This window comes from Calidris pugnax, unplaced genomic scaffold (assembly GCF_001431845.1).
Source record: "Calidris pugnax isolate Ruff unplaced genomic scaffold, ASM143184v1 scaffold20, whole genome shotgun sequence".
Lineage (NCBI taxonomy): Eukaryota > Metazoa > Chordata > Aves > Charadriiformes > Scolopacidae > Calidris > Calidris pugnax.
In genome coordinates this window covers 23,408,583-23,433,116 of record NW_015094510.1, presented here as the reverse complement: position 1 = coordinate 23,433,116, position 24,534 = coordinate 23,408,583, and the positions used below count along the sequence as shown (strand labels likewise).

Genomic DNA, 24,534 nt, shown 5'->3' with positions numbered 1-24,534 from the left:
TGTTGTACAATCACTCCTTGTGCTTTTATATTTGAGGATCCGAGAGTAAACAGCCTTTTTGTTGCAGTGCTCACCTCTGATTGTAACGTCTTTCTTTTGAAGCACTTCTTTCCCCGTGTATATGTTCCTTGCTTGGCAGGCATAGGTGCCCGAGTGTGCCAGGGAAACGTTCTTGATGGTCAGAGTGAGGGTGATGGAGTACTCCTTGTTGAGAGATCTTCTGACTTTAGTTTGGTTGTTGACTGTCCTCGGTAAAATCCAAGCAATGTCTTTGTACAGGAACTTGTTGGCCGAACAGGACAAGATCAAATTCTCTCCTTCAATGGGCATTTTTTCCAAACTAATATGGAATCCACTCGGTACATCTGTCAAAAATCAAGAACAGTTTTTAGTTTATACAAAATGAATGAGCCAAAATTAACACGGCGTATATTCTCCCCTTTATCAGGAAGCCTTTGAACTAATCAATGTCGTTGTCTTCCTGCTGAAGTCTCTAATCTTTCCTTTCATATGCTATGCTCCAGCTATTCTTATAATTTGTCTTGGAGCTGTGAGACGCTTGGGCTCAGACATCAGTTGGTGTAAACTGAAGCTGCTCTTGGAAGTAATGAGTTTATATAAATGTTATGCCAAGTTAAGACAGACTGGGGCAAGGTACCAAAACCAGAATTATTTAAAGGCAGCACAGTGGGGCTATGAAAAAGGAGGAAAATTCTGATCTCAGTTCCAGTTTGTGAGCTGCGTGAGAGAAAACAAATCTCAAGGGGACAGTAGAAAAATACTGCATCTCATCATTCTTGGTTATATTGTTTTCTTGCTATTCATGAGTATTCAGACAAATTATGTTTCTTTCTTAAAAATGTTCCAAATCCTGAGAAACTAATGAATCTGTGATTACATGCCTGAGATTTCCCTTGGAAAAGAGATATTTGCCGGCCATGCATTTAAAGTTTGTCAGACACCCAAAAGGAAAGCAGAAACAATATCTGCTGGTCTGGGTGGCCAGCTGTGTGTGGGCAGCACTAGGATCACTCCATTCAGGTTGCTTGGCATTAAACATAAGTGAAAAATATTTCCACCTGAGAGACATGAAGGATTATTGAACTCACCATTTACTAAGTCCTAAGTTTATACAAGGATTTTTCATGTCAGATAGTTTAGGCAGGGATAATTTAGCCACTGATGTATGTATTCATACTTGAAAAAGCCAACGTTTGCAGTTCATTGTAAGGTGACTGCAGCTTCCTCCACCTGGGGAGCCAGGCAGACCCGCGGCGGTGCCGACCGTTCTCCACCTGGGGCTCATCCCTCCAGCGAGGGAGAGTTACACCACTGGCCTCAGTGAAAGTTCCTGAGAAAAAGCACTTCCAAGTTTTACTCCTAGAATACAACCTCTCTGCGTTCATTTGTAGCCAATATTCTGATAAAGTAATTTCCTTCTTCTCAGTCAAGTGACATCGACTTTGGCCATTTTCAATTGTTCTTTCACTGCTAAATTGCTGCTAATTGATACGGCACTTGGCTGTGAACTTGACTCAAAACCATAAGAATGGCTTTGTCTTTCATAAGGAAGAATTACGCCTTTTTTTCTTGTCTCTTAGAGCATGAACAACTCAGTGCCATCTTTCATTCTGTTCCATGCTTACCAATGTTGCTTCAGGTTTAATGTCACAGCAGCAGATGCACTTAAAGAGTTGTTCTCCAGTGAAGAGTATCCCACACCTTCTTTCCACAACCTTTTCATCGATTGACCATTCCATCAGAAAGCTCCTCCCTAAATCCCCACAATACGAACTGAGCTGCCTTGCCTCCCCAGGGGAACCACAAACACGACCTGCTCACCACTGCCCTTCGGACAAAGTTCTGCCTGTTGAAACTCTGGCGTCAGCTGCTCCCCTTAATATCCTCTTTCCACACTTATCCCTGAGTGTTAAACACAGGGTAAATGAGCTCCTGCAAGTCCTGGATTGAAATTTCTTCTGACTGTAGATGGCTTCCAGGGTGAGGCCTGATTTCTGTTGAACTCCTTGTGCCCTTGCAGTGAGAGCAAAGTGTGTGCCTGTTCACCAGCTGTAGTTCAGCTGCGTAGTACAAAGATCAGCCTAATGTAGAGGTGACACTAACATACTAGACTGGATATTAAAGCCTGTGTGTTGACTTCTTCCTCTTATATGTCACTGGGATCCCCTTTCTTCCTCTCTCCAGCAAACAAAACCATAAGGAAAACTAAATTTAGTGAACTCATCAATGAGTGACTATCACCAGCATCCTTTTTGATATGTAAGGGTGCATGGTACCAGATTCTGGTCTCACTTAAGAACGTGTTGACTGGAAGTGCTACTAAGATTAAACCTTTTGCTACAGGGGTTACAGCATAATTAGCCTAAGCCATCAAAATTCAGACTTCTACCTGAATATAATTGTTCTGTGTACAGGCAAAAGTTTACAGCCCATGGATTGAAGACAATGCAAACCCATCACCTTAAGATGAGTCCAGTTCCAATGATCCTGATCCCTCACATTTAATCGAGAAGAGATTCTACATGACCAGCTTAGGCTTGGATACCTAACTTTAAGGCTTAACTTAGATGAAATGAATCCTGTGATTATTGTTGTTAAACAGCATTGAATTCGGATACACTTATATCCAATCAAAGGTCCAAAGTTTTGATCATTAGCAGTTATTTGGGTGAAAGAAATTGCTGCATCTTACTCACAGTATATCTCAAATAGTACTGATACGTTTTGGGAAAGACAGGGTACAGGTCTGAAATACTGCACATTTTTGGCTTTTGCAGATGCCAGTACTCAGCAAATGCTAGGAAGAGCCAAGCAAAACTCTTAAGATGAAACTAAAGATCCCTTGGGACTGAAGCAAATGAGCTATTTTTAACGTAAAAGGATAACATGCCAACAGAATAACATAGTTGCAACTACTTCCATGTTGTCAGGTCTGGAGCTCTTCCTAGATGTGTCTTCTATGAAGAAAAACTATTTTCTGAAAAATCTAGGGACAAACGCAAAATATACAGGATTCCAAGAGAATAATTTGTTTAAAGGGTATGAGCCCCCTAATATATGACACCTCTCACCAATTGTTACAGACTCAGGCGAGCTAAATAACATGGCTGGGAATAATGTAAAAGGGTTTTATTTACTTTAGTGATTTGAAGCTTCCTGTGGAAATAGCTCCCAGGTTTCCTGATGGAAGATTTTGTTTATCTTTGCCAAGCACCATCAGGAATCTCAAAATAAAATGCGCTTAGTGACATTGGGAAACCAGGGAGATAAGGCAGAGCTGTTCCTGTTTCACCCTCTGTAATTGCAAACACACCCATGGGCCTGCTGTGTGCCAGCAAAACAGCCCAAAATGTAGGGAAAGGGGCAGGCTGGAGGGAAGGGGGCTACCCCAGTTAAATTTTGCTTAAAGGTGGTGTTACAGAGATTGTTTCTGTATCAGTGAGCAGGAGAGCCTTCAGAAATCAGCTTTCCACATCGTTTTTATGTAAGTCTCACAGCTACTTTTGTGTCCTGGAAAAAGATTTGCTTTTGGAAACAAGTCAGTGTGACAACACTCCAAAAATGTCCATTTGACAGAAGCCATAGGAAAGGAAAGTTACAGCAGAGCCCGTGGACTTCATGTCCCACGCCCTCAGGCACAGGGTATAAAACTACACCACTCTCAAACCTCCCAGAAACACGTACGCAAGTTGCACTTCAAGCCCAGAAATAATGAGATTTACAATAATTTAAGAAAGGGCCTGTTCTTACTGGGTCCTCTCTGCTATACCTTCTTGCACTTATCTCCTCATATCTACCTTTCCTGGACAGAGTGGAACACGCCACTGCCGACCTAGGGTTGCTGGGACAAGCTCTGCCTCCCCACCACCTTCCCAATTGTTTCTGCCTATAGAAAAGAGACTTCTCACACCACCACGACTGCTTCACTGGAGCACATGTGTTTTCTAATCCCCAGGACAAGTCTGAAGGACATTGCCTCTATGGAAAGGGATTCTTCCTGTTCAGGACAGGCTTTGTCTCCATCTGCTCTTTGGAGTGCTTTCTGGCTTGCCCTTTTTACAGAGGGCAGCAGCTCCTCTTCCTACATGGGATGACGGGATCACCTTCTCTTGCTTAGACACTTCTCTTACACTTTTGTGTGGTTCAGGCTAGCTTCATATGGCGCCAGCAGACCCAACAACATAAGATAAACTAACCCCAAGCTGTCACACGAGACCTGAAGTATTGGTTTTGGACTCATCAGAAGGAAATACTTTGCAGTGTCCTGTTCACATCCATCAGCCATTAGGGCTCTCATTTTTTGTTCCCTCAATGTGTTTTTCAGCAAATGTTGGATGCATTTGTTTCATTGACGTGAAACACAGGCTGTTACCCAGCTTTGGTCTCAGCCTGATGGGGGTGAATTATGACTATACTGTGTGAGCCCGACTGATGCACTATGTGCGCAAATAGAAGAACTTGATTTTTGTAAGGACAAAACAGCAGTATTGTTTAAACAAACTGCCTTCAATCAGTGCCACTGAGTGTCAGTGGATGATCAGGACTTCCCATGTCACACAACTGAAGTGCTCAGCTCCAGGAAATCAAAGGACAAATGCATTTCAACTTCACCACCTTATATAGAAAGTTTGTTACTAGTTGAGATATTAAGAATTTCCAAGCCATAATAAAGCAGACACTCCTCTTTCTGAACACCAGCCAATACAAGAGTCTTCAAAGGGAAATAATAGTATTCTGCATGTTCTCATGCAAGCTTTGGTACCAAGGAGAAGGATATCCTTCTATCAGTGGTCAAGATCTAAGAATGTGAGATCTAAGTAGGGAAACTCCTCCATGTCATAGCACTAAAATATCTGAAACTGCCACCAAAACTTTGAAAGAGAGATTTGGGTACAGTGAATGGGGCCCATCAAACTTCATTTGGTTTCAGGATCTTCCGTGGACATTTTGAAGACTGAGGACTAAGAGCTGGAGAAGGCCAGATTCAACATTTTGCACATTAAAAAAGCAACAGCCTCAGTGAGTGACTCTCAGTGACTGCTCAAAGCTACATGTGAAGTCCTCACATAAAGATGAGAATACAGCTCCACTGGCACATTAATTTATGGGGAACTATGTGGTGGTGGTTAGCTTTCTGTCCAAACAGATACAATGCAAGGATAGGGACAAAACCAAAACTGTGACTTGAGAGTGGGCACAGCGGACATCTTCAAGGTGGCAAAAGTTCTTGTCACATCCATTAACAGAACATGGAGATGTTCTTCTTGTTTCTCTATCTTAACAACCTGCCTGTGTGTCAATTATCTGTTTACACTTCAATAACTGCTTCTCATGTTTATTACCAGTTTTCTATATTATACATAATCAGTACTTTCTAAATGTGGAAGTGTATTACTACAACTAGTGAGAATGTTTAAAAAATAAAAATTTTGGTCCACAAAATTGTGAATGGGACATTTTTCAAAGAGGTTTTTTTTTTTAACCAAATCTAGTGAGTGTGTGTCTACCCTCTTTTGGTATCTCTCAGTATAGTAGCAGAATGAATTTCACTAAAATCACTCATCAGAATGATAAGCAAGAGACTGACAACAGAAACAGATAAAAGAAACAAACAAAAAAAAGGGATACATTAAAATAATTTTTCCTTTTCAGCTTCAAGATTATGATTTTGGGATTAAAGTATTGGAATGTTTTAACCTTTTTGTCTTTTCTCATATTTCAGAATGAATTGCTTGTCTTTAATGACCTACACTGAAAGTTAATGTCACCCCAAGTACTCTATGAACTACCACTTTGTTCACAAAACCAAAATAACATCTTTCACCAGAAAAATTCTTTGCTATGGCATCTGCAGACACTATGCTGTTAAACATTGCATTGGTTATTCTCAAAATCTGTGTTTTTTTCAGTAATTCCTGAAATCAAGTATTTTATCATTCATTTCTGAACCTGCAAACCCTTGCATACATCTAATAATGGAAAAGTAACTGGAAACGTACTCCTATGTGCAGCTGACAGAACCAGTCTTCTCAGTGCCATGGTCAAAATGACATCCAAGGTTGTTCAAACAACAACAAAACTCCATGGTTTGTATCCTGTCACTTTTCTACCTATGGGTTTCCATAATCCCTGAGAGCTGTGGGGGGCTGTCCAGGCATCCCAAGCATCTCTCCTCTGGCACCACGCTGCCTACAGATGCTGGCACTGCTCTGGGCACTACATTATGAGTTGTCCTGGTTGGCAGCAGGATGAGGCTATAGATACCCTCAGTGTCACACATGAAACTGGCTTACTGGTGTATGAAAATACAGTAAAATGTCATGTATGGAATGATTGCAGAGGATAGGTGATTTAAAAGGGGAAATTACAGGTTGCTGTATTTGTGAGATATTTGTGTCATGGTAGGACATTTGAGGGAGGGATGAGTCATTCACCAAATTTGGTGTTTTTCTTAGAAATCCAGACCAGCTGCTGTGAAAAACCCTTCCAGGATCACCCAAAAGTATGGTATCAGTTTACAGGTGCACACATTACAACAATTCTGAAACTGTGGTGTATGAAAAAGCCACAACAGCCTAACAGTTACAATCCCAGGACCAGGAAACACATTTGGTTCTAGTGGGGACTAGATCTTACCTGTTACAATAAAGCTGACATTTCTTTCCGCTTTTCCCACTTTATTGGATGCTATACAGCTGTAGATCCCAGAAGATTTGGCTTCAGCTACAACAAGAGTGCTAGCAGTCTGCAAAAGAAAGAAGAGTTTTAGCTCTCATTGGATCAGGAGCTCAGTTAGATCTTCCCTTCTCTTTTTCCTAAGTCACCATTGACAGTCCCATGATTCAGTCTCTCCATTCAGTGACTGGCACCACTGGGGCTATTTAAAGGAGATGTCACCATATACAGTTTTGGAAAGAACGGAAAAATAACAGAAAACAAGCTCCTTGGGAGACCCTTGTATTATCAGAGCAAATAATCTTTGAATGTGTCTTTCAGGCTGATTTCTCTCTTACTGCTGCTGATAAGCTACGAAACATGAAACATGACACAACATGGTTCACCCAAGGAGATGAGCAGCCTTAGGGCAGCTAGACTGCAAAGGGAATAGGTGAGGAAGGCCTCAAGTACTTGGATAATGCTGGGAAAATATTAGCTCCATTTGGCATCAGGTGAGAAAAGACAGGGGCAAAAGAGATGTTCACTCATCCTCTTTTGGAATATTTCCTCTTCTTGGACTTAATATTTATATTATTAAGTAATATGTTTGGTTTCTTTACATAGTATTCTATCACCATATTAAGAGGCTCAGCACACTAAACAGTTTCACGAAGTTATATGACTTGCAAGATGAGACCTTGTAAAGCCAGGGACCAACAAAATGATGTGCCTTTAGAAAAATAAAAATTATTGTAATAATAAGACTTATACCTTCATGTCGATGGAAAGCCATGGTTTAATGGCTTGGGCACTAAGTGAAAGAAGAAAGTTATGCAGAAACATTTAAGTGTCATTCTGACATAGAGCTGAGACATGGGGCACACACACAGAGCTCAGCAGTGGGACATGATCTTAGATACGACTTCGTAGCTTTATTTTGTTTTTCTCTCTCCATTTTACTTCTTCTGTAAAACATGTGTTGGCTGGAGTTACAGGCAGAGCTGGGACAGTGACGAAAGGAAATTGTGTGGCCGCAGAATCCTGTTGTTTGGAATTACTTGGCTTTTCTAAAAACCTTCAAAATCACTTTTGTGCAATTAATACATCCTTTTAAGTCTGCCTGATTGTTGGAGTTCAGAGACAAGCACAAGAGGGGGAGTCAGTAATAAATAAGGACCAGTTATCTACATTTCTACATAAACACTGGCTGAACATTTGCACAGCTTCTGTCTCCTGCTCAGAGACTTCATGGCTATACCCAGACTCCTTGTTGAGCCCCTAAATAATATAGATACTCTGGTTTCCCAAAACATTCCTTAGTAGCGAGAGTCTATTACTTTTCCTACTCCTCGAGCAAACAAAGTGGATTCGAATTGTTTGATTTTGGGTTATTTGTTTTAGAAAACTACCCTATGGCAAATTCAAGACTACAAGTGATGCTAACAGCACCTCTACCCTGTCAGCTACCCAAACGCTAACAAACTACATCTCATTTCCAGCTAGAATTTTTCTAACCTACCTTTTTGTCTTTTCTGTGAGATGAAAGAGGCTCAGTAATGCCAGATAGATAATTACAGCCCTTAAAAAAAAAAATCATCCTGTTTTGCTAAATTCAGTAGGCTGACCTCTACTAATTCCTAATTATAAAGCGTGGGTCCAGCCCTGTCTATATTTTGTCATTCTCTTTGAATTCCTTCCAGTTTTTAAACATAATTTTGTAAAGTGTGGACACAGGCCCCAGAGGCAGGATTATGCAGTCATTTTATCAACACTAACTCAGAATAGAAGGAAGTCCCATAACATCTGCCAGAGGACTAACATGGGTAGTTAAACACTGCTTCTCCCATCCCAGACTCTCCGCCACAAAATCAGCATTTTTGGCGTTTACTGGTATTACCTCATAGCAACTTTACCCAGGTAGGAACAATGACCTAAAATGCACAGTGAAGGAGAATAAAGCTCTTACTCTCTGAGTCAAGGGCACCTGTCTTTACCCTACTACATCTAGAACAGGCATAATTCTGAGCCTCAAAAATTCATGTCAATTATTCCTCCCACAATTAGTCATAGAATCATAGAATTGTCCAGGCTGGAAGGGACCTCCAAAGGTCATCTAGTCCAGCCTCCCCGCAGTCAGCAGGGACACCCCCAACTAGACCAGGTTGCCCAGGGCCTCTTCGAGCCTCTCCTTGAATATCTCCAGGGATGGGGCCTCAACCACCTCCCTGGGCAACCTGTTCCAGTGCTCCACCACCCTCACAGTAAAGAACTTTCTCCTTATCTCCAATCTAAATCTGCTCCCCTCCAGCTTAAAGCCATTGCCCCTCGTCCTGTCACTACAGGCCTTTGTAAACAGGCTCTCCCCAGCCTTCCTGTAGGCCCCCTTCAGGTACTGGAAGGCTGCTATTAGGTCTCCCTGAAGCCTCCTCTTCTCCAGGCTGAACAATCCCAGCTCCCTCAGCCTGTCCTCGTAGCAGAGGTGCTCCAACTTCCTGATCATCCTCGTGGCCCTCCTCTGGACCTGCTCCATCAGATCCATGTCTTTGCTATATTGAGGGCTCCAGACTGGCACACAATACTCCAGGTGAGGTCTCACCCGAGCAAAGTAAAGCAGAAGAATCTGTCCAATGGTTTGGAAATTTTCCTGAAGTACCAAACTATATTGTGTCCTGACATTATCAGGTATTAAATTTTAATGAAAAATTGTGCACACAATCCAAATTTAATGCTCCAGACCATTATGATAAGACTATTACTTTTATTACACTGGGGACAGTGCATACAGCTACACTTAAGCAGTATGACTGTAATGACTGACTGGAGTGGTTATATGCCTTTTCTTGCATATTAAATGACCCTAGAGAACATCCCATGGCACTGAAATTCAGTAATTTAAACTGAATGCTTTTCCTCAGCATTGTTTTGGCTTTGACCAACTTGCACTGTCCCAAATACTCCTCTAGCATGGGCCAAGGATCACTCCCAACAGGCAACTTCCACGCAACCAGTGTCTTTTGGGAGGTAAGGGAGATAAATGTTATGAAGACAGGCCTTAGTGCCAGAGAGCAGTCATTGGTATGTTTACTTGACTAAGGCAGAGAAAGCCATAGTGTCTAGGAAAAAGCAAGACTGCCTTTACAAGAGCATAGAATATTTTAAAGACAACATGTCCCTGCATAAATCTTTTAGCTTATAAATTAGTCATAAGGATAAGATAACATCTCTTTAAATAGTTTGTGAGCCCTCCAGTGGTGCAGTCTGTGTTCTGCATTGTGGATGCCAGCCAAAACCCACCAGAGAAGTGTGTACAAAACTAAGCCTGGCATGTTGCTGTTTATTGAGCAATCATGGCTGTTTGAGATCCATCTGTGCTACGTGGTTCCTCTATACAGCTACTGCTGCAAAAGGAGCAAGAGAAAAAATTCTTGCAGCCTTGTTTTGCCTGGCTTCACAACAGAGAGTTTCAGGCCCTGGATTCGCAACCACATTATACACAGAAAGTCTGAATCTAGCTCCAATGATGAGACAGAGCTGGGCAAATCCTTCCTGATGTGCTTGGCATCTTGAACACCATTTGTCCACTAAGTCCATTTACCACCAAAGCTTTGATCCTTTATTCCTCCTTCCTGCACCCATTATCTCAACTGAAGCACTAGCTACAGGCTCATCTAAAAGCCAGGGGCAGGGGAAGTAAATCCCATACTGCTGCTGCTTCTGCCAGCAAATAAAAGAGGCATAAAGCAGAAATCCTTAGAGATGGAAGAGGAATTTACAGATGTGTTCATGGTATAAATTGATGAGGAGAAGACTGTGGGCAGAAAAAAAGAGAGTGCAAAGCAACTGGCATGATCATTGTGCTTGGAGTCAGAGTGAGTCAATCTTTCCCCTGGAAGGTCTTCTTGAATTTCTCTTGTCTCAAAGTAGCTTAGATAGGGGATTCCCACTGCTCCAGCTGACGGTAGACAAGCAAGAGGAGGTTTCGGAAAATGGTTGGTAAATTGACTGTTTCCTGACTCCTAGAAGACCTCCACAGACACAGGCATAAACATGTTCTATACAGAGATTGCTGTGCTAACTTCTCTAAACAGCCTGTACATTTAAATACATTTAAAAAACAAAATTCTGTCCTTTCAGCATTGAGCAGGTTAGTGCAAGTCTACCAAATATTGTTGTTCCCTCCTCATTACGCTTTTAAGAAAATGTATTTGTTAAAAAAAAAATGAAATAAATGAAAATATGCTCTCCTCATCCCCTTGGATAAATCCTTTGGCTAAAGGATTATTATTTAGGAAGACCCATGTTGAAATACTGGCAGCAGACCATTGGCTTGTTCTGCTTGTGGCAAAGACATATGATCTGCATGCCTCACGTGCTGGCAAGAAGCATCGGTGCAAAACATCTGGACAAAAAACTTCACCTTCAGGACCACCACAGAAGACAGACCAAAATATCTTCAGTAGCAGGACACGACCACAGGCAGGAGAGCACCCCGTTCCCCCTAGGGTCGGACAGGTGAGTCACTGCTATTAGAGCTGTGGTTTCCCTCTGCATCCCATGTTGTCCAGCTCTAAGGGGCCATGAGACTGAATGCAGCCATCTGACTGGTGAGGAGACCAATCTACAGATAGCTGTACCACGGGCACCCCCTGCTCTCCTTCCCTGGCTATAGGCAGAGGGAGGCAGTGCTCTATTCATGCCTCCCTCGCACACCAAGGGAGGGGATCAACCTCAGGAGCCAGAGGGAGGAGCAGCTCAGTAGGGGCAGGTGCCAAGTTCTGCTGGTTTTAATCTCACCAAGGGCTCGGCTCAGCTGGCACCTCCCAGCAATCTCCTTAAAAGTGTTGACAGCGATTCTAGTAGCACTCAGGAAGGCCCCAGCAGAAGTTACGATGTGCTGAGAGGCAAGTTATGTTCCCACTGCTATCTTTAGCCTGGCTTCCTAGGAAGATCACACTGTCTGTCTGTCCATCTGTTTGCCAGCCTGTCCGTCTGTCTGCCAGTATCCTCCCCTCAGTAATTTTTGAACCCGTTGCCCAATTTCAAACAAAATTGACAGACAACTCAAAGCTCATACGATCTCATGCATTTCATGAAAACCAGCTGTTGAATAGAGGAGAAAGACGAAAATAAGTGGTGCTGTAGTGAGCTAAACAGCTTTCTCTTCTGCTTTGGGTTCCAGATGGCCAATCAGCACAGATGTACTGGCCAGACAGCTGGCATGTGTAGGGACTGAGAGCAGACACAATACATGCTTCCTAGTCTCATCAGTAATGAGGGGACACGTTTTAGGGGTTGGCATAGAAGATGCAGGAGGGGTGGACCCATCCAGTTTTTCATGGTCACAATTTATTGGTCATAATCAAGAGGTATAGACCCTTCTGACTATCTTGCGTTGCACCTTTATGTTGGATAGTCACAATTTTTAATACTACCCACCATCAGCACATGCCAGGTTGACCCATCGTTGATGCCAAACCAGAAATGGACAAGAGCGAGCCTAGGTTTCATCTTGCAGAATCTTATTTTGGGGTCATTACCTTCCATTTTCCCTGAAGTCAGGTGGCTTTGTCACTCACAAGGGATGGGACCACTAAAAACTTGTGTCAGTAAGGTCTTTATGCAGTGGAAAACAAGGCCATACTCATATATATATCGACATACACATACAGATATGAATGATAAACCACAACTTCATGCATTACTGTTCTTTATGCACAGGTCCTGGTGGCACACAGTGTGACACAGACCCAGCTCTCATGGTACCTGTTATCATCAGTGGGACCCAAACATTTGCTAGCAGCAGAGGGATGGGACAGTCAGGGACTTTCTGTCCCATTTCAGGTTCTCCAGAATGTGGCTCTAGTAGGCTATTTAAGAAAAACAAGGAGGTTTTGTTCCACACACTCCAACTTTTCCCTGCACTCAACTGCTCTCTGGTGTACTGTATCCTTCCCTTGGATTTATCATCCTTTCTTCTTGGCCAGCACCTTCTACTCTCTCTCACCTGAACTCACCTTCTGCGCATTCTCCATGCCCAGCATCTTTGTCTGCATCTCCTGCAGCTCCCTATCCCTTCTAACCCCATACAAGGAGTACTGACTTCTTCTTTCAAAGCTGTTGATAAACCAGTGTGTGCTTGCACACACAGGAGAGAACATAAACCAGATATGTACGCACTGATACCAATGAATACACCTGCTCTTTGTACCCCATTATTGCAGGTCATTCACAGATTTATATTTTAATGAACACTGCTCATGCTAAGGATAATAATAATCAGCATTAGCCCCGAGTCATACATAGCAGTTAGCTTTAGCTGGGAACACTGAGAAGTGATGGTTTTTAGCAGCTGAATGACAGGCAAGTGTCTGTGACCTGTTTACATGATAAGCCTAAGAATAGCCCAACTTTGTAGGAAGTTACTAAAATGTCCAACAAAATGAGAATAAAAATGTTGGGTGGGGGAATCAAATCACTTCAAGGGTTGTCTTATGATTAAATATTACAGCTTATGCTACAAAGTTCTTCCACTACACCACTCAAGTTTCTCAATGTCCATTTAGAAAGGCTTCAACGGAAACGTTACCAAAACACTGCTGTTGTCACGGTTTCTCTGTCACCAGAAGAATAATGTAGCACAGGCTTCCTGCATTGCTTTAACTGTACAGACACAGGGTTTGAGGTTTTTCTAACTTTAGAAATATACTTGTGGCTACCTTGATAACCACAGACAAACAAACAACCAATCAACCTACCACAGTGAAAAGCCAAACTGGAGGGACTCAGATGTTGCACATACAGGAAATGGGTGGAACTGGCACAATGTCTTTAAGCAAGGTGAAAACAGCTACCTTGATTGCTAAAAGAAACCTTTTGACCGTTCCTTGTGCATCTCTTCCCTTGATTACAATAATCTCATCCTGTGGTCACCCCCGTTTCTCCTTTCATGCTAACCCAAATGTGCAACTTTTTGAGTTTCTTCATCCATTTCCTACTGCTTTGTCTCCTACGTCTTTGTTGTTTCCATTGAGCTTTGAGATTGTTTTTACCACACTTGCTATGCTTGGATGTGGAAGTGGGGTAGACACTGTTTAGATAGCAGGACTCCATTGATGTGGAAGTGCCTCAGAGAGCTCTGCATAGTTGTTTGCAGTAGCAGAACTGCTCACAGTAGCAGTCCATCAGAGCCAGACACTTGTGATGACATGCTGCATTCAGAGAGCTCAGTGCTATTAACAATCTTGCAATATCCCAGCAGCTGAGGAAGGGTTTTGTCTGAACTGTGTCCCTTTGAGCTTGCTCTGGGAGACCAAGAATGGCTCTTGGACTGCAAAGAGTGAAAAGCTATAGATTCCCATGAAAAACAAAACAAAACAAAACAAAATCAAACAAAACAACCTGGGTGCTCTAGAGCAGCTGTGTGTGCACAAATCATGCAACTCACAGCTTGGCCGGGAACCCAGGCTTAGAGAGCATTTTCTACTTACAATAGCAATCCATCTGTGCTTCAAAAGCTATGGAAGAGCAGCAGAAATGAAGAAACCTTAGAAAAGCTGTGAGAAAGCTGAGCAAAGAGATTTTTTTCACTAACCTCCACTTCCCCATAGGGACCAGGAAGAATAAAACAATGCAAGGTTGGCCTTTCTTAGTCAAACTAAATAGCAGGAGGAATACTGAGGAGAACCACAAAGTTTCACTGCAAAACTTTCCATGTAACACATGCAAAGACCATTCCTTGACTCATTTCTAGGCACAGATTTAAAAAAGGGCTGCTTGCCAAAGACTTCAAGTAAAACCTGCAGTTCTGCCACAAGGACCCGTTATTAGCTTCTTCCTCTGGGGAGGAATTTATTTGTTGACTGGAAGTTGCTTTGATATTTCAGCCATTCCTCTTCCGCTAACTCCAAAACGCATGGCACACAAGGAGAATGAGGTCTAGTCTAGACAGATCCTTCTGCACCCTGTGAACAGGTAGGTCTTCATCATGGCCAGATGCTTTCTGGAAAATAACTGGTTCTCATAATCTTTTGTTCATAATTCCCCCTTTGGAATAGATTGTGTCTTCCTGTGCCTGAAATTATTTCCCTTTCCTCCTTCAAATCCCTCCTTACGTCTCATTTTTCATGTGCTTTCCTATGATAGTCTCCCCTAGGAAGCTGTTTTCTCCCATCTCTGTCTTGATCTTTAAGCACTTAGAGATGGCCAGCTAAATAGAGCAAATGCCTCACTGGGATCCAGCCTGTTCCCATGTGCTGGAACGGCGCCACGAACACCTGTGGTACTTTCTAAATAATACAACAGCAGGAGAAAACGCAGTCCCAGACCCAGTTCTTGGCTGCATGGAAAGCTCTATTTATTCTGCGGTGTGTGAAAGGGCCCTAACATGAGAGTAATCACAGTTTATATCCACTTTCACATGCAGAACACTGAAGGCAGCCGTCAAGGAAAGACCTATATCCCTACTGACCTTAGAATTACACAAGCTTTTCAGTGTCCTTAGAAATGACAGATCTAAAGTAAGGTAGGCTTTAAAATGTATGATCTTTTCAGCCATTACTGCCACTAGCAAAAGTAGTCTTTGAAACCAGATGCTGTGACAGTGACATGGCACTGTGCATCTTTGCCTGAGCTCCTCCATAGCACAGACTATGCAACCACAACAAATCAGTCTCACATACAACCCAGGGAAGTGCAGCTCATCTAGGGCGCCCTTTAGGAAAACGTCTTGATTAAAAGGTTTTAATTGATGGAGAATCCTCCATGGCTCTTGGCAAGTCAATCTCATTGGCTCCCTCTCCCATATTAGAAACCAACACACAACAGGCCTACTCATCCTTCAGAAGTCCCTGCATCCCCCCGTGGCCCATAAAGGGATGCTTGACTTGGACTAGACACTTATCATTCAGGCAGTTAATGCAGCTGGGATGAATCCCACCATGCTGTTTCTGACTGAGATTTCACATTGCTTCTGTAATCTGGATTCATTTGGCCCTTGAAATTTTTATTGCAAGAAAGGACCTGGTCATCTAACAATCTAGGACCACATCTGTGAATAAATGAGAGTAAATTGTTTAATTCTCACAGGAAAAACAACAGGAAATTGTGCAATGTCACAAAATGAAGCAAAGATGGCCTGGAACCCTACCCCTGTGTTCCTGAGGTGCCCCAAGATACTACAGATGGTAGATATGGTGAATCCCACTGATACACTCTCCTGGCATGTCACTTACCTTAATACGACTGCATGCAGACATAAATACATCTCTATGTTTCAGCAGAAAAACACCAAGTATGGAAGTTAATTGCATGTATGCAGCTCTTCAAATCTAAACAATATAAAAATTCTGGCTCCTTTACTGTAACCTCAATGGCATCTTACAGTGCCTTTTCAACACAAGCTGTCACACAGAAAGAGTATCTGACCCTAGGAATCATACCTTATTTTTTCCCTCTATTACAGCCGTTCGCTCAGTGATGGTCTGGATCCTGTTTCCTATGTTGCTGCCAGCTTTCAGGATGAAAGATCCGTCAGTGTAAGCGCAAAAGCCATGCCTGAAGACAACAAAAAATAAAGTTTTATTGATTTGGTGATAGACTGAAACCCACAGGACAAAACAATTCTGCTGGAAACAGTGACCAGTCAGGGAAACTGCAGGTGCTGGGATGACCAGGCAAGTACAGTTACTCTTCATAAAATCTTGAGGTTTGGAGCCTGATGATTGGATCTGCTTCCACAGCCACTCCTTGGATATTAGCTCTCTGGAGTCAGTGTTAACATTTTAACCCACTGTGCCTGGGAGGTCAGAATTTACAATCTGAGCTTAATTATAGGGCTGTGCAAAACCAACATTCCATTTCCAATGCTCCTGTTTTCAGCCATTGTCATGGTTCAGGCTTGGTTTCAAACATGAGTTCATACTATTTTCAGCCTTAAATTCAAGACAAGTTATATTGGTTTCAAGATCCATTCCATAAGGTATGTGATGTTGTTTTACTATGTGCAGGTTCTTTTTGTTATCATGAAAAATGATGCAAGTTCTCATTTCTGAATGTTTTCTTTAGTTCAGTTCACAAAATGGCAAAATATCAATACTGGGGTTCAATGATTATAAGACACGCAGTAAAAATAACCATAATCCTGCAAATTAGAAAAACATAGTTAAACAAAACTGCACCAAATTGCCAACAGGATTTAAATGTTCGTTTAATCTGAAAAAAAATCAAAGTCACGTTAATGAATGGAAATCTGAGGGAAAAAAATGTTTTTGCCTTACGCAACAAATTGGCGCGTAATCAGAACATTCAGGTGTGGTCATGGTAGAGCTAATTTGTTTCCCAAAACCTAATTTGGTACACATGGAAATAAACACATTGGAATGCTTCTTGAATGCTTCTTTAATGCTGTCTATCCCTATTCTTCTTTGAGGATATCTAGTTTTGCTTTTCATCCAAAATTTACTCGTTGCTTGTTCAATTCCAGCTTCAACAGTAGAGCTTAACCCTTCAGCAGGGTCAAGCTCTTTCAAATATGAAATGTTCCTTTGATCTGCCATGAATTTGAAAGATAACGACCGTAGTATCTGTAATCAAATAGTTCTGATACGTGTATCAGTTGCTCGGAGAAATGACCTTTAAAGCCCCGTGACTGGATAACGGCTTGTGATGCAATCCTGTCCAAAGAATGAGGTTCATTTCCCTTCAGCTCACTGTGCAGCTTGCTTAAACTTTGTGCTGTTTATAATATCAATGGTACACAAACTTTACATAATTGTTTTTAATTGCACAGTTTTGCGTCAAACTGTCCAGTGCCTTAGGAGATATTACAGCTTAAAGAAATGATGATACATAAACTAATTTGGGCTGCAATTATTAACACAGATATATGATCATCTGCCCAAATTTCTTAATGTGCACTGAGAGGTTCAATGAGCTGAAAAAGCCAATATACAGAAGCAGGCCATTGTTATTAATTCAGAAATAAGAAGGAGCAATGGCATGGCAAGACAGCCCTATCTATACAACCATTTCTTCCAGACTCTGGAAGAAGCCAACTTCTAATATATGATTGTTGAGAGTGGATGAAAGCTGCATTAAGACAGTTGATGCATTCAGATGAGAAAAAAAAAGTCAAAAATTGTTCAGAAAAGAACATGCCACTTATTTTGCACATTTAGTGCGTTAAGGAGTCTGGTTTTGTAACAAGACTAGAAGACAGAAGACATGATAATGTTGATAAACAAAGAACATTTCTGTGCCATAGCAGATGCCAGAAATTATTTCATGATGCCAGTAGTGTAGGCACACAAACAGCAGTATCAAAAGCATTTCCTTATGACTGGATATTTGGGCAATATCTGTTCAGGAAGACAGACAGTCCAAAATCTCATTTCATCCATACTAAAATGTAATGTTTAATTTTTTTTTCCTTTCCTCAGAGAGTGAACTGATGATTTTTTTATTACAACATTGAAAATTTGTGCTCTTTACTATAAAAGAGAGACACATATTGTGGCAAAGGACAGGAAGAAAGTACAATGCTTATTTAAAAACTGCTTGTGCATCTCTGAAAGGCATCTCCAACCTCCTTTCTTGCAGCTCCGGAGCCTCCAGGCTTAGTTATTATTATACTCTTCCTCATAATTGCTTGGAAAAGACTGTATATATATTTAGGTTGCAACGTCTTAGGGATGAGGACAGTGTTATGTCTTTGTTGATGCTTAGCAGAATGGGGTGCTGATTACTCATTAATACCATAATACAAACCACCGTCCTAATTACAATAACATCACAATAACAAGAAAAACACATGTAAAACACTAGATTAAATATTAGCCCTGGAGGCACATATGTGGACTCTACTGACTTTGCATACCATACCATCTCCAAACTGACGATTACAACGTTAATGCAATTATAGTAGAAAATTGAATGCACTTAATAGCTGTTGTCCATGTTTTTAATAAAAAAGGAGTCACAATCAGGCTGAGAACACACTATCCCACAGCCCATGGTACACAGTGGGAGATGTGAGTACTGTCGTACGTGCCCCCCCGGCTCCACGGGCTGCTGGATCAGCAAACGTTTGCAAATCAGCTGCAGCACGGCTGCCAGGCAAAGTCTCAGACAAGACTCAGAGTCATCCCTTTGGATGCAGAACCACATGCTTTCTCTCCTCAGCTGCCAAATGCTCTCACTTTAACCTCAAACACTAACACAGCTTAAGGACAGGGAACACGAGCCACCTCCAGTCTCCTGAGCTGCTTTACTGGGGTTAGTACTCACCATCCTTCCTCTTGCTGCTGCCAGCGGTGCCACCTGAAGCCACTGCTTAAGCCAACAACATCGAGTAGAGATGAGGAAGGGACAAGTGGAAGTAATTAAGAGTCCTGCCTCGCCTCCTAACCTGACTTCAGCCCCTAACAACAGGCATTTTGTAACAGAAAGAGAAAAGGCTCCGCTGAACTTAGATGTAGTCATCAAACCAAATGTTTGTGTTGAGTACAGATGCTTGGAAAGAGAGTAAACTGAAAATACAAAAATTTACTCTGGCTGGGACCAAAATACACAATCATCTTCCCGTTAATTCAATTGATGTTCTGTTGTGTGTGTCCTCAGATAACATCAGCTATGTATTTTTATGCTTTTTAGAGAAATTACAAGTTACTTCAAGCTATCCACTCAATAAAATAGCAAGGATATCCTATTTGTAGCAAGAATTGCCCATGTTAGCAGGGAAATCCCACTGAATTTTGGATATCTGAGTCTTACTCCAGATATCTCCCGAGCACACAAATTCCTGAAATGTTTTGTTGTGGGATGAGCCTTTTTGCTTTGCATCTTCAGGAAAGCTTACAGCAGGGTTACCACCAGGTTAATGAAAAAGCACACAGTGTGCACAGAGACTGATAAACAAGCAAGCATCTGCCAGCACGTTTCTAAGCACTTCTTAGACCTGTTTCCCTGTGAATCCTTTCACGTCCCTACTTTGTGGGTGCAACTACGCACGTGTAGGGATCCTAAATAATAAATGCTACGGGGGTGGGGGGGGGATGCATGTACAAATGTGTGTTTTTATAAACATTACGGGATCTCAGAGCAAGGTGATCAGACTCTGCTGCTTCAGTTGAGCGCTGGGAGAAGTGGAGCAATCAGGTTTCTCACCCCCGAAGTGGTTTTTTCCATGTGCCTGCAATGCGTGCTCACTCGCATGCACGCTGCCTGCGTGCACGCACACACACCCGCACGCACAGGCACCCTGCGCCCCTTTCAGTCACGAGCCTCAGAGATAGGCTATTCCTTTGTAAAAACAGAAGCCGTTAGTTCTCCTCTGGGTTTCCAGAGAAGTCCAGCGCTGGGGGGAAGGAAGGGTGAGAGGGGTTTGGCTGGGGCTGGGGTCCAGGGGAAGCCAGCAGCCCCCCTGTCCGCCCAGCAGACCTGCTCGCCGCCCTCCGCTTTGGGGATTTACACGTCTTTGGCAGGGCTGGGAGGAGGTTTATGCAACCAGAAGTAAGTTCAGGCTTTATAAAAGGTCTGTGATGTGCGGAGCTGGCACTGGCGGGGGCCCTGGAGAAGTGGCCTGGGGGAGGGGAGCCAGCCTGCTTCTCAAGAATACATCAAGCCCTTGAGGAAGCAGAGTGTGCCATGTTTGAAGATGCAAAGATAATCACAGTGCTGGGAACCGTCTTGTGTAGCGGAGGAAGCCAAACAACAAGAGGAAAGCAGCATATGCTCCTGATTTCGCACAGGAAGCTAGCAGCACCTCCTGCCAAAGTGAGATAAGAAAACTCCCATGGCCTATTCTGGACAAGGCCATGGTTATCAACCTTAGCTTCACACTGTCCTTACTCTGCTCCGCAGCCCGCTCCCTTTCCTAATGAGTTTCGGAGCCCTCACCTCTATTAGCATACAGCATGCCAAGCACAATAGCCTGGTGTATTTATAACTATCGATGGGGAAAAGTTTCCAGGGTAAGAGTGTACTTCATGTCATCTTGATGCATTTCACTGAAATCAAACTACAAACCAGTTCCAAGCTAAAGTCCTGCCCATGAAACTACTGAATTCAGAAGAAAAGTGGTTTAGTTGTCACCCCAGGGATTTATAGCGGAGCATAGGAGCTGAGGCAAGGGATTTGCCTCCTTATTCAGAGAGCAGATTTTACTCTCTGTATGATAGACAGTCCTAAATGAAAGCCCTAGACCCAGCCTGTGTCCAAAATCATCTTATTCCCCATCCTGGAAGTAGTTCTGCAATTTGCAGTTACAAAGACTGGTGGAAGAGCCTTGATCAGTTGGAAAAATACTCATCTTCTGTCCACTCATCATCTCAGCTCCTCCCTTCCATCCCATCCTGTGTGACGCCAGAGGCCACTGCAATCTTTCCCTCCTATAACATCCCATCCAATTTCTCTTGACAAAGCCACTGGCAGCCTCAATCACACTCTTGGTTACTGAGGTTGTATTTGGCAATCGTACCAGTACCAGGAGCAAGAGGAAGCTATCCTCTCCCTGACGGTGACCATTTTTGAGGGTGATTAACGTCAGGCACAATATTTTTCTCATCACCTATCCCTTTTTTTTTTAGGGCGGCCATCAATTCCTAGCAGCATCGGGGCAACGTTATTACAAATTCAAGTTGGGCTGACTCATGTCTTTCAAGAGGCAGCGGTGACGACACTAACTTTAAGACAGGAACTCTGGAAATTCCTGTAATTGTAAAGAATATATAGGAACTGTTTTCCACTTGGAAGTTATCAAAAAAGATCTGAATGACATGGGCCTGGCCTGCTCCATGCCTTGGAGTGCAGCGCTGTGCTATTGGTAGCGTGGGGCTGGCGTAGCCACGTGTCCTGGGGAATATTGAGTCAATTTGAGGCAGGAAACAGAGAGGGAAAATAGTAGCAGGGAGCATGTACAGGTTGTGAAACGTGCTTAATGGGGGTGGAGGGGGAGAGTGTGTGCTGGCCCCCCGCCAGCACACTCTGTGAGCTTTGGCTGTAATACTATAATGCGCTCGTCCATTAAGGAGCTATGATCCAAGCAGTCCTGCTCTAGGTCAAAAATAATTGGTTAGAGGTGGAAATGCTGCCCCACCGCCTTCAGTGGCAAAGCTGCAGCCAACCAGGAGTTCAGCCCAAGCACCTTCCCCAGTACACACACACACAGGGTACGTGGGTTCAAGGGGCTAGGAGGAAAGATTTTACAAATATTAGGAGCTAGATACAGTTATCATATATTGTAGTTTATTTATATTTAGGAGCTTTGCAAGCAATGCCAAACAAGTAGTCCTGATGAAAGTGGTACAGGTTCCTCCTCTGCATGTTTCATTCTTCAGCATTCGCCTATCTACTCCTGGTAGGTTTCATTCTTCAGCATTCGCCTATCTACTCTCACTGTCACTGGTCCCTACTCCTGCCCACACTCCTGCGTGTGCCTATCAAGAACAGATGAGGTAGCACCAGCCCATCTCACTTCAGACATGCTCACGGCTCTCAGAGAGCAGCAACTCTCCATTGCCCCTCCTCAACCTCCATCTCCAGAGGTGAAGCAACTTGTGGCCAAGGACACTATTAGCTGTGCTGAGAAGTTATTCACTGCCAAGCTGCAGGGTGGCTAGAGAATTTCTCAGTGACCTCAATGCATTAGGCTGGGTTGGGACCCTGGTGCACTGCAAAGTTTCCAGAGTGGTGTTTGGGTTGTTTTCTGTTTTGTAGGATGCTCTGTGTCCCCATTGAAGGGTATACTTAGAGGGAAAGCATATTCTCTAGGGGAGATCCCCAATGTCCTGAATCCTCCTGGCGAGCATCTTTCAAAACAGTAGGGTATATGGCATTCATGGTCTTGTTGCATATCACCATGGCTCTATGGAAAAAGATATTTGACAGCTGCACACTGCCTTTCCTGCTGTTATCTACATGCAACCAGACAAATGGATAGTGTTTCCCTTTCACACTCATCCTTTCCAAACATTATGGCTGGCCCTGAACTACTTCAGTATGTTACCACGGAAAGCTGGTTAATCTAAACTATCATCTCAAAAGAAGCAGTAAGGTCAACAGCAGTCTACCCTATCCCACCATTCAATTCTTTCATCAGCCCATGCATGCACTTGAACAGGAAAAAAACCCTATCACTTCTACATCTGCACACCCAAACATCCTGCAACACCAGCTATTCACAGTAAAAAATGCAAGTAGCTGAGGGTGAGGGTCACCAAAACCCACCTTTTTCTTTCAACTTCTTTGCCAGTACTTGAGAACCCTGGCCATTAGGGAACATAACAGAACCTGAAAGTAATTTTGAGGGTGTTTGCACATCCTGAGGTGATCTGAAAATCTCTCACCTTTAGTTTCTTATCAGATAATTACATTTTGGTTTTTGACCCTCAGATTCCTGCTTCACATTGCTTAGAATTATTCATGGACATAGAATACCATCATATTTCGGCCAATCATTCCTTCCTTCCTACTTGTTCGCCTCCTTTCCCTCCTTTGCTTAACTGTAATCACTCTCATCTCCCATGTGGTTGCTGTGACTCAGCCTCCACTTTCTCCAAGAGCACCAACCGTGTCCTCTACAGAGGAGCTGAATGGTGGCTAGAACTACAGAATTATCACTCAAAGCATGAGGTTTTCACAGACTCGTAGAACTTCTTGATGGGAAAGAGTGGTTTTTTTAATAGTCTGCATTGTGCTGAAAGGAAGAGGTGTTTTCTGATCTGGTTGAGCAGTCAGAAGCCTGAAGAGAAAGACCATGAAATTTTTACATACAATTTTCATTCGTACTCCCTGTTTCTTCTATTTCCAAATGAGTTCCGTGGATATAAAGTCTAAGATATTATTCAGACCCTTCTGGCATAATATATACTTCATGCACAAGTCACTCCTAACACCTCACTCAACTTCTAGGCATAACCTCACATATATAAATGCCTAGGATCTGGGTATCCCTAGCACCTTCCTTCTCATAATACTGAAATTCCCTTCCTTTTACTTGCTGTCCTGACTGGGTCCTCTTGGGTCTAGAATGGAGTGACTATTTACTAATCTATTTACACAGTATTTAACGCTCCCTGTCTTGCTGACAAGTGGGAAGCACAACTAACAGCTTTTCCATTTTCCAATGATAAGCAGAGGAGATGAAAGAACTATTGCTGCATTGAGGTTGTGTTTTTCATGATGGTTTGTTTTCAGCTTCACTGCAAGTAGGGGTCTGAAAGCAACTCTGGGCAGACTGGAGCGAGGGACTGGAAGTGCAGGCAGAAAACAAGGAAGGAATGAGAAAGAATGGAGGGAAACATTTTTAAGGAGAGAGGGGAGTTGATTAGATGGAAAACAGGAAGAGAAAATACTGACAGACGTGGATATAAGACCAAAGATCCATCTACCCCGTATCCTGTCTCAACAATGACCATAAGCAGATGGTTGGGGATGAGTAAGAGCAGGACTAACTTCAGATACTTCCTCCTAATACTCCCCCAGTTACCAATTATTATCAGCTCGAGAGCTTCCTGCAACCAAGGCCGTTTCTACACTTCAGTACATTCCTCTTCCAAGACCTTGTGCAAACTTTTTAAACCCCCAAAATCCTCTAGCAAGGACTTTCACAGATCTCCTGCCCACTGCATGAAAAGCTGTCTCCTTTTTCTGTTCCGAGTTGCACTCCTCCTGGCTTCATTTGATGGACCCTACTTGTTGAACTGGGAAAAGACATATGCAACTGATCCTCAGACATCTGTGTCCTTCTGCCTGTAGATCTTTATCGTGCAGCCCCCCAAGTCACTTCTTTTTTGGGCAGCAGAGCCCTGACCTCCCTCCTCACTCATCCCTCACACATTCCTCTCATTCCCTGAAATTCTT

General features: G+C 42.9%; 1 protein-coding gene across 3 annotated transcripts in view; it reads right to left on the bottom strand.

The window, feature by feature from the left end:
• FLT1 (fms-related tyrosine kinase 1) overlaps positions 1-24,534 on the bottom strand; it is a 115,126-nt gene that overhangs the window by 44,235 nt on the left and 46,357 nt on the right. For all 3 annotated transcript variants that reach the window (XM_014966062.1, XM_014966063.1, XM_014966061.1), the window contains 3 exons: positions 16,116-16,230; positions 6,658-6,766; positions 75-365 (listed from right to left, as the gene is read on the bottom strand). In XM_014966062.1, coding sequence (XP_014821548.1) covers positions 75-365; positions 6,658-6,766; positions 16,116-16,230 — 515 coding nt within the window. The remainder of the gene's footprint in view (positions 1-74; positions 366-6,657; positions 6,767-16,115; positions 16,231-24,534) is intronic.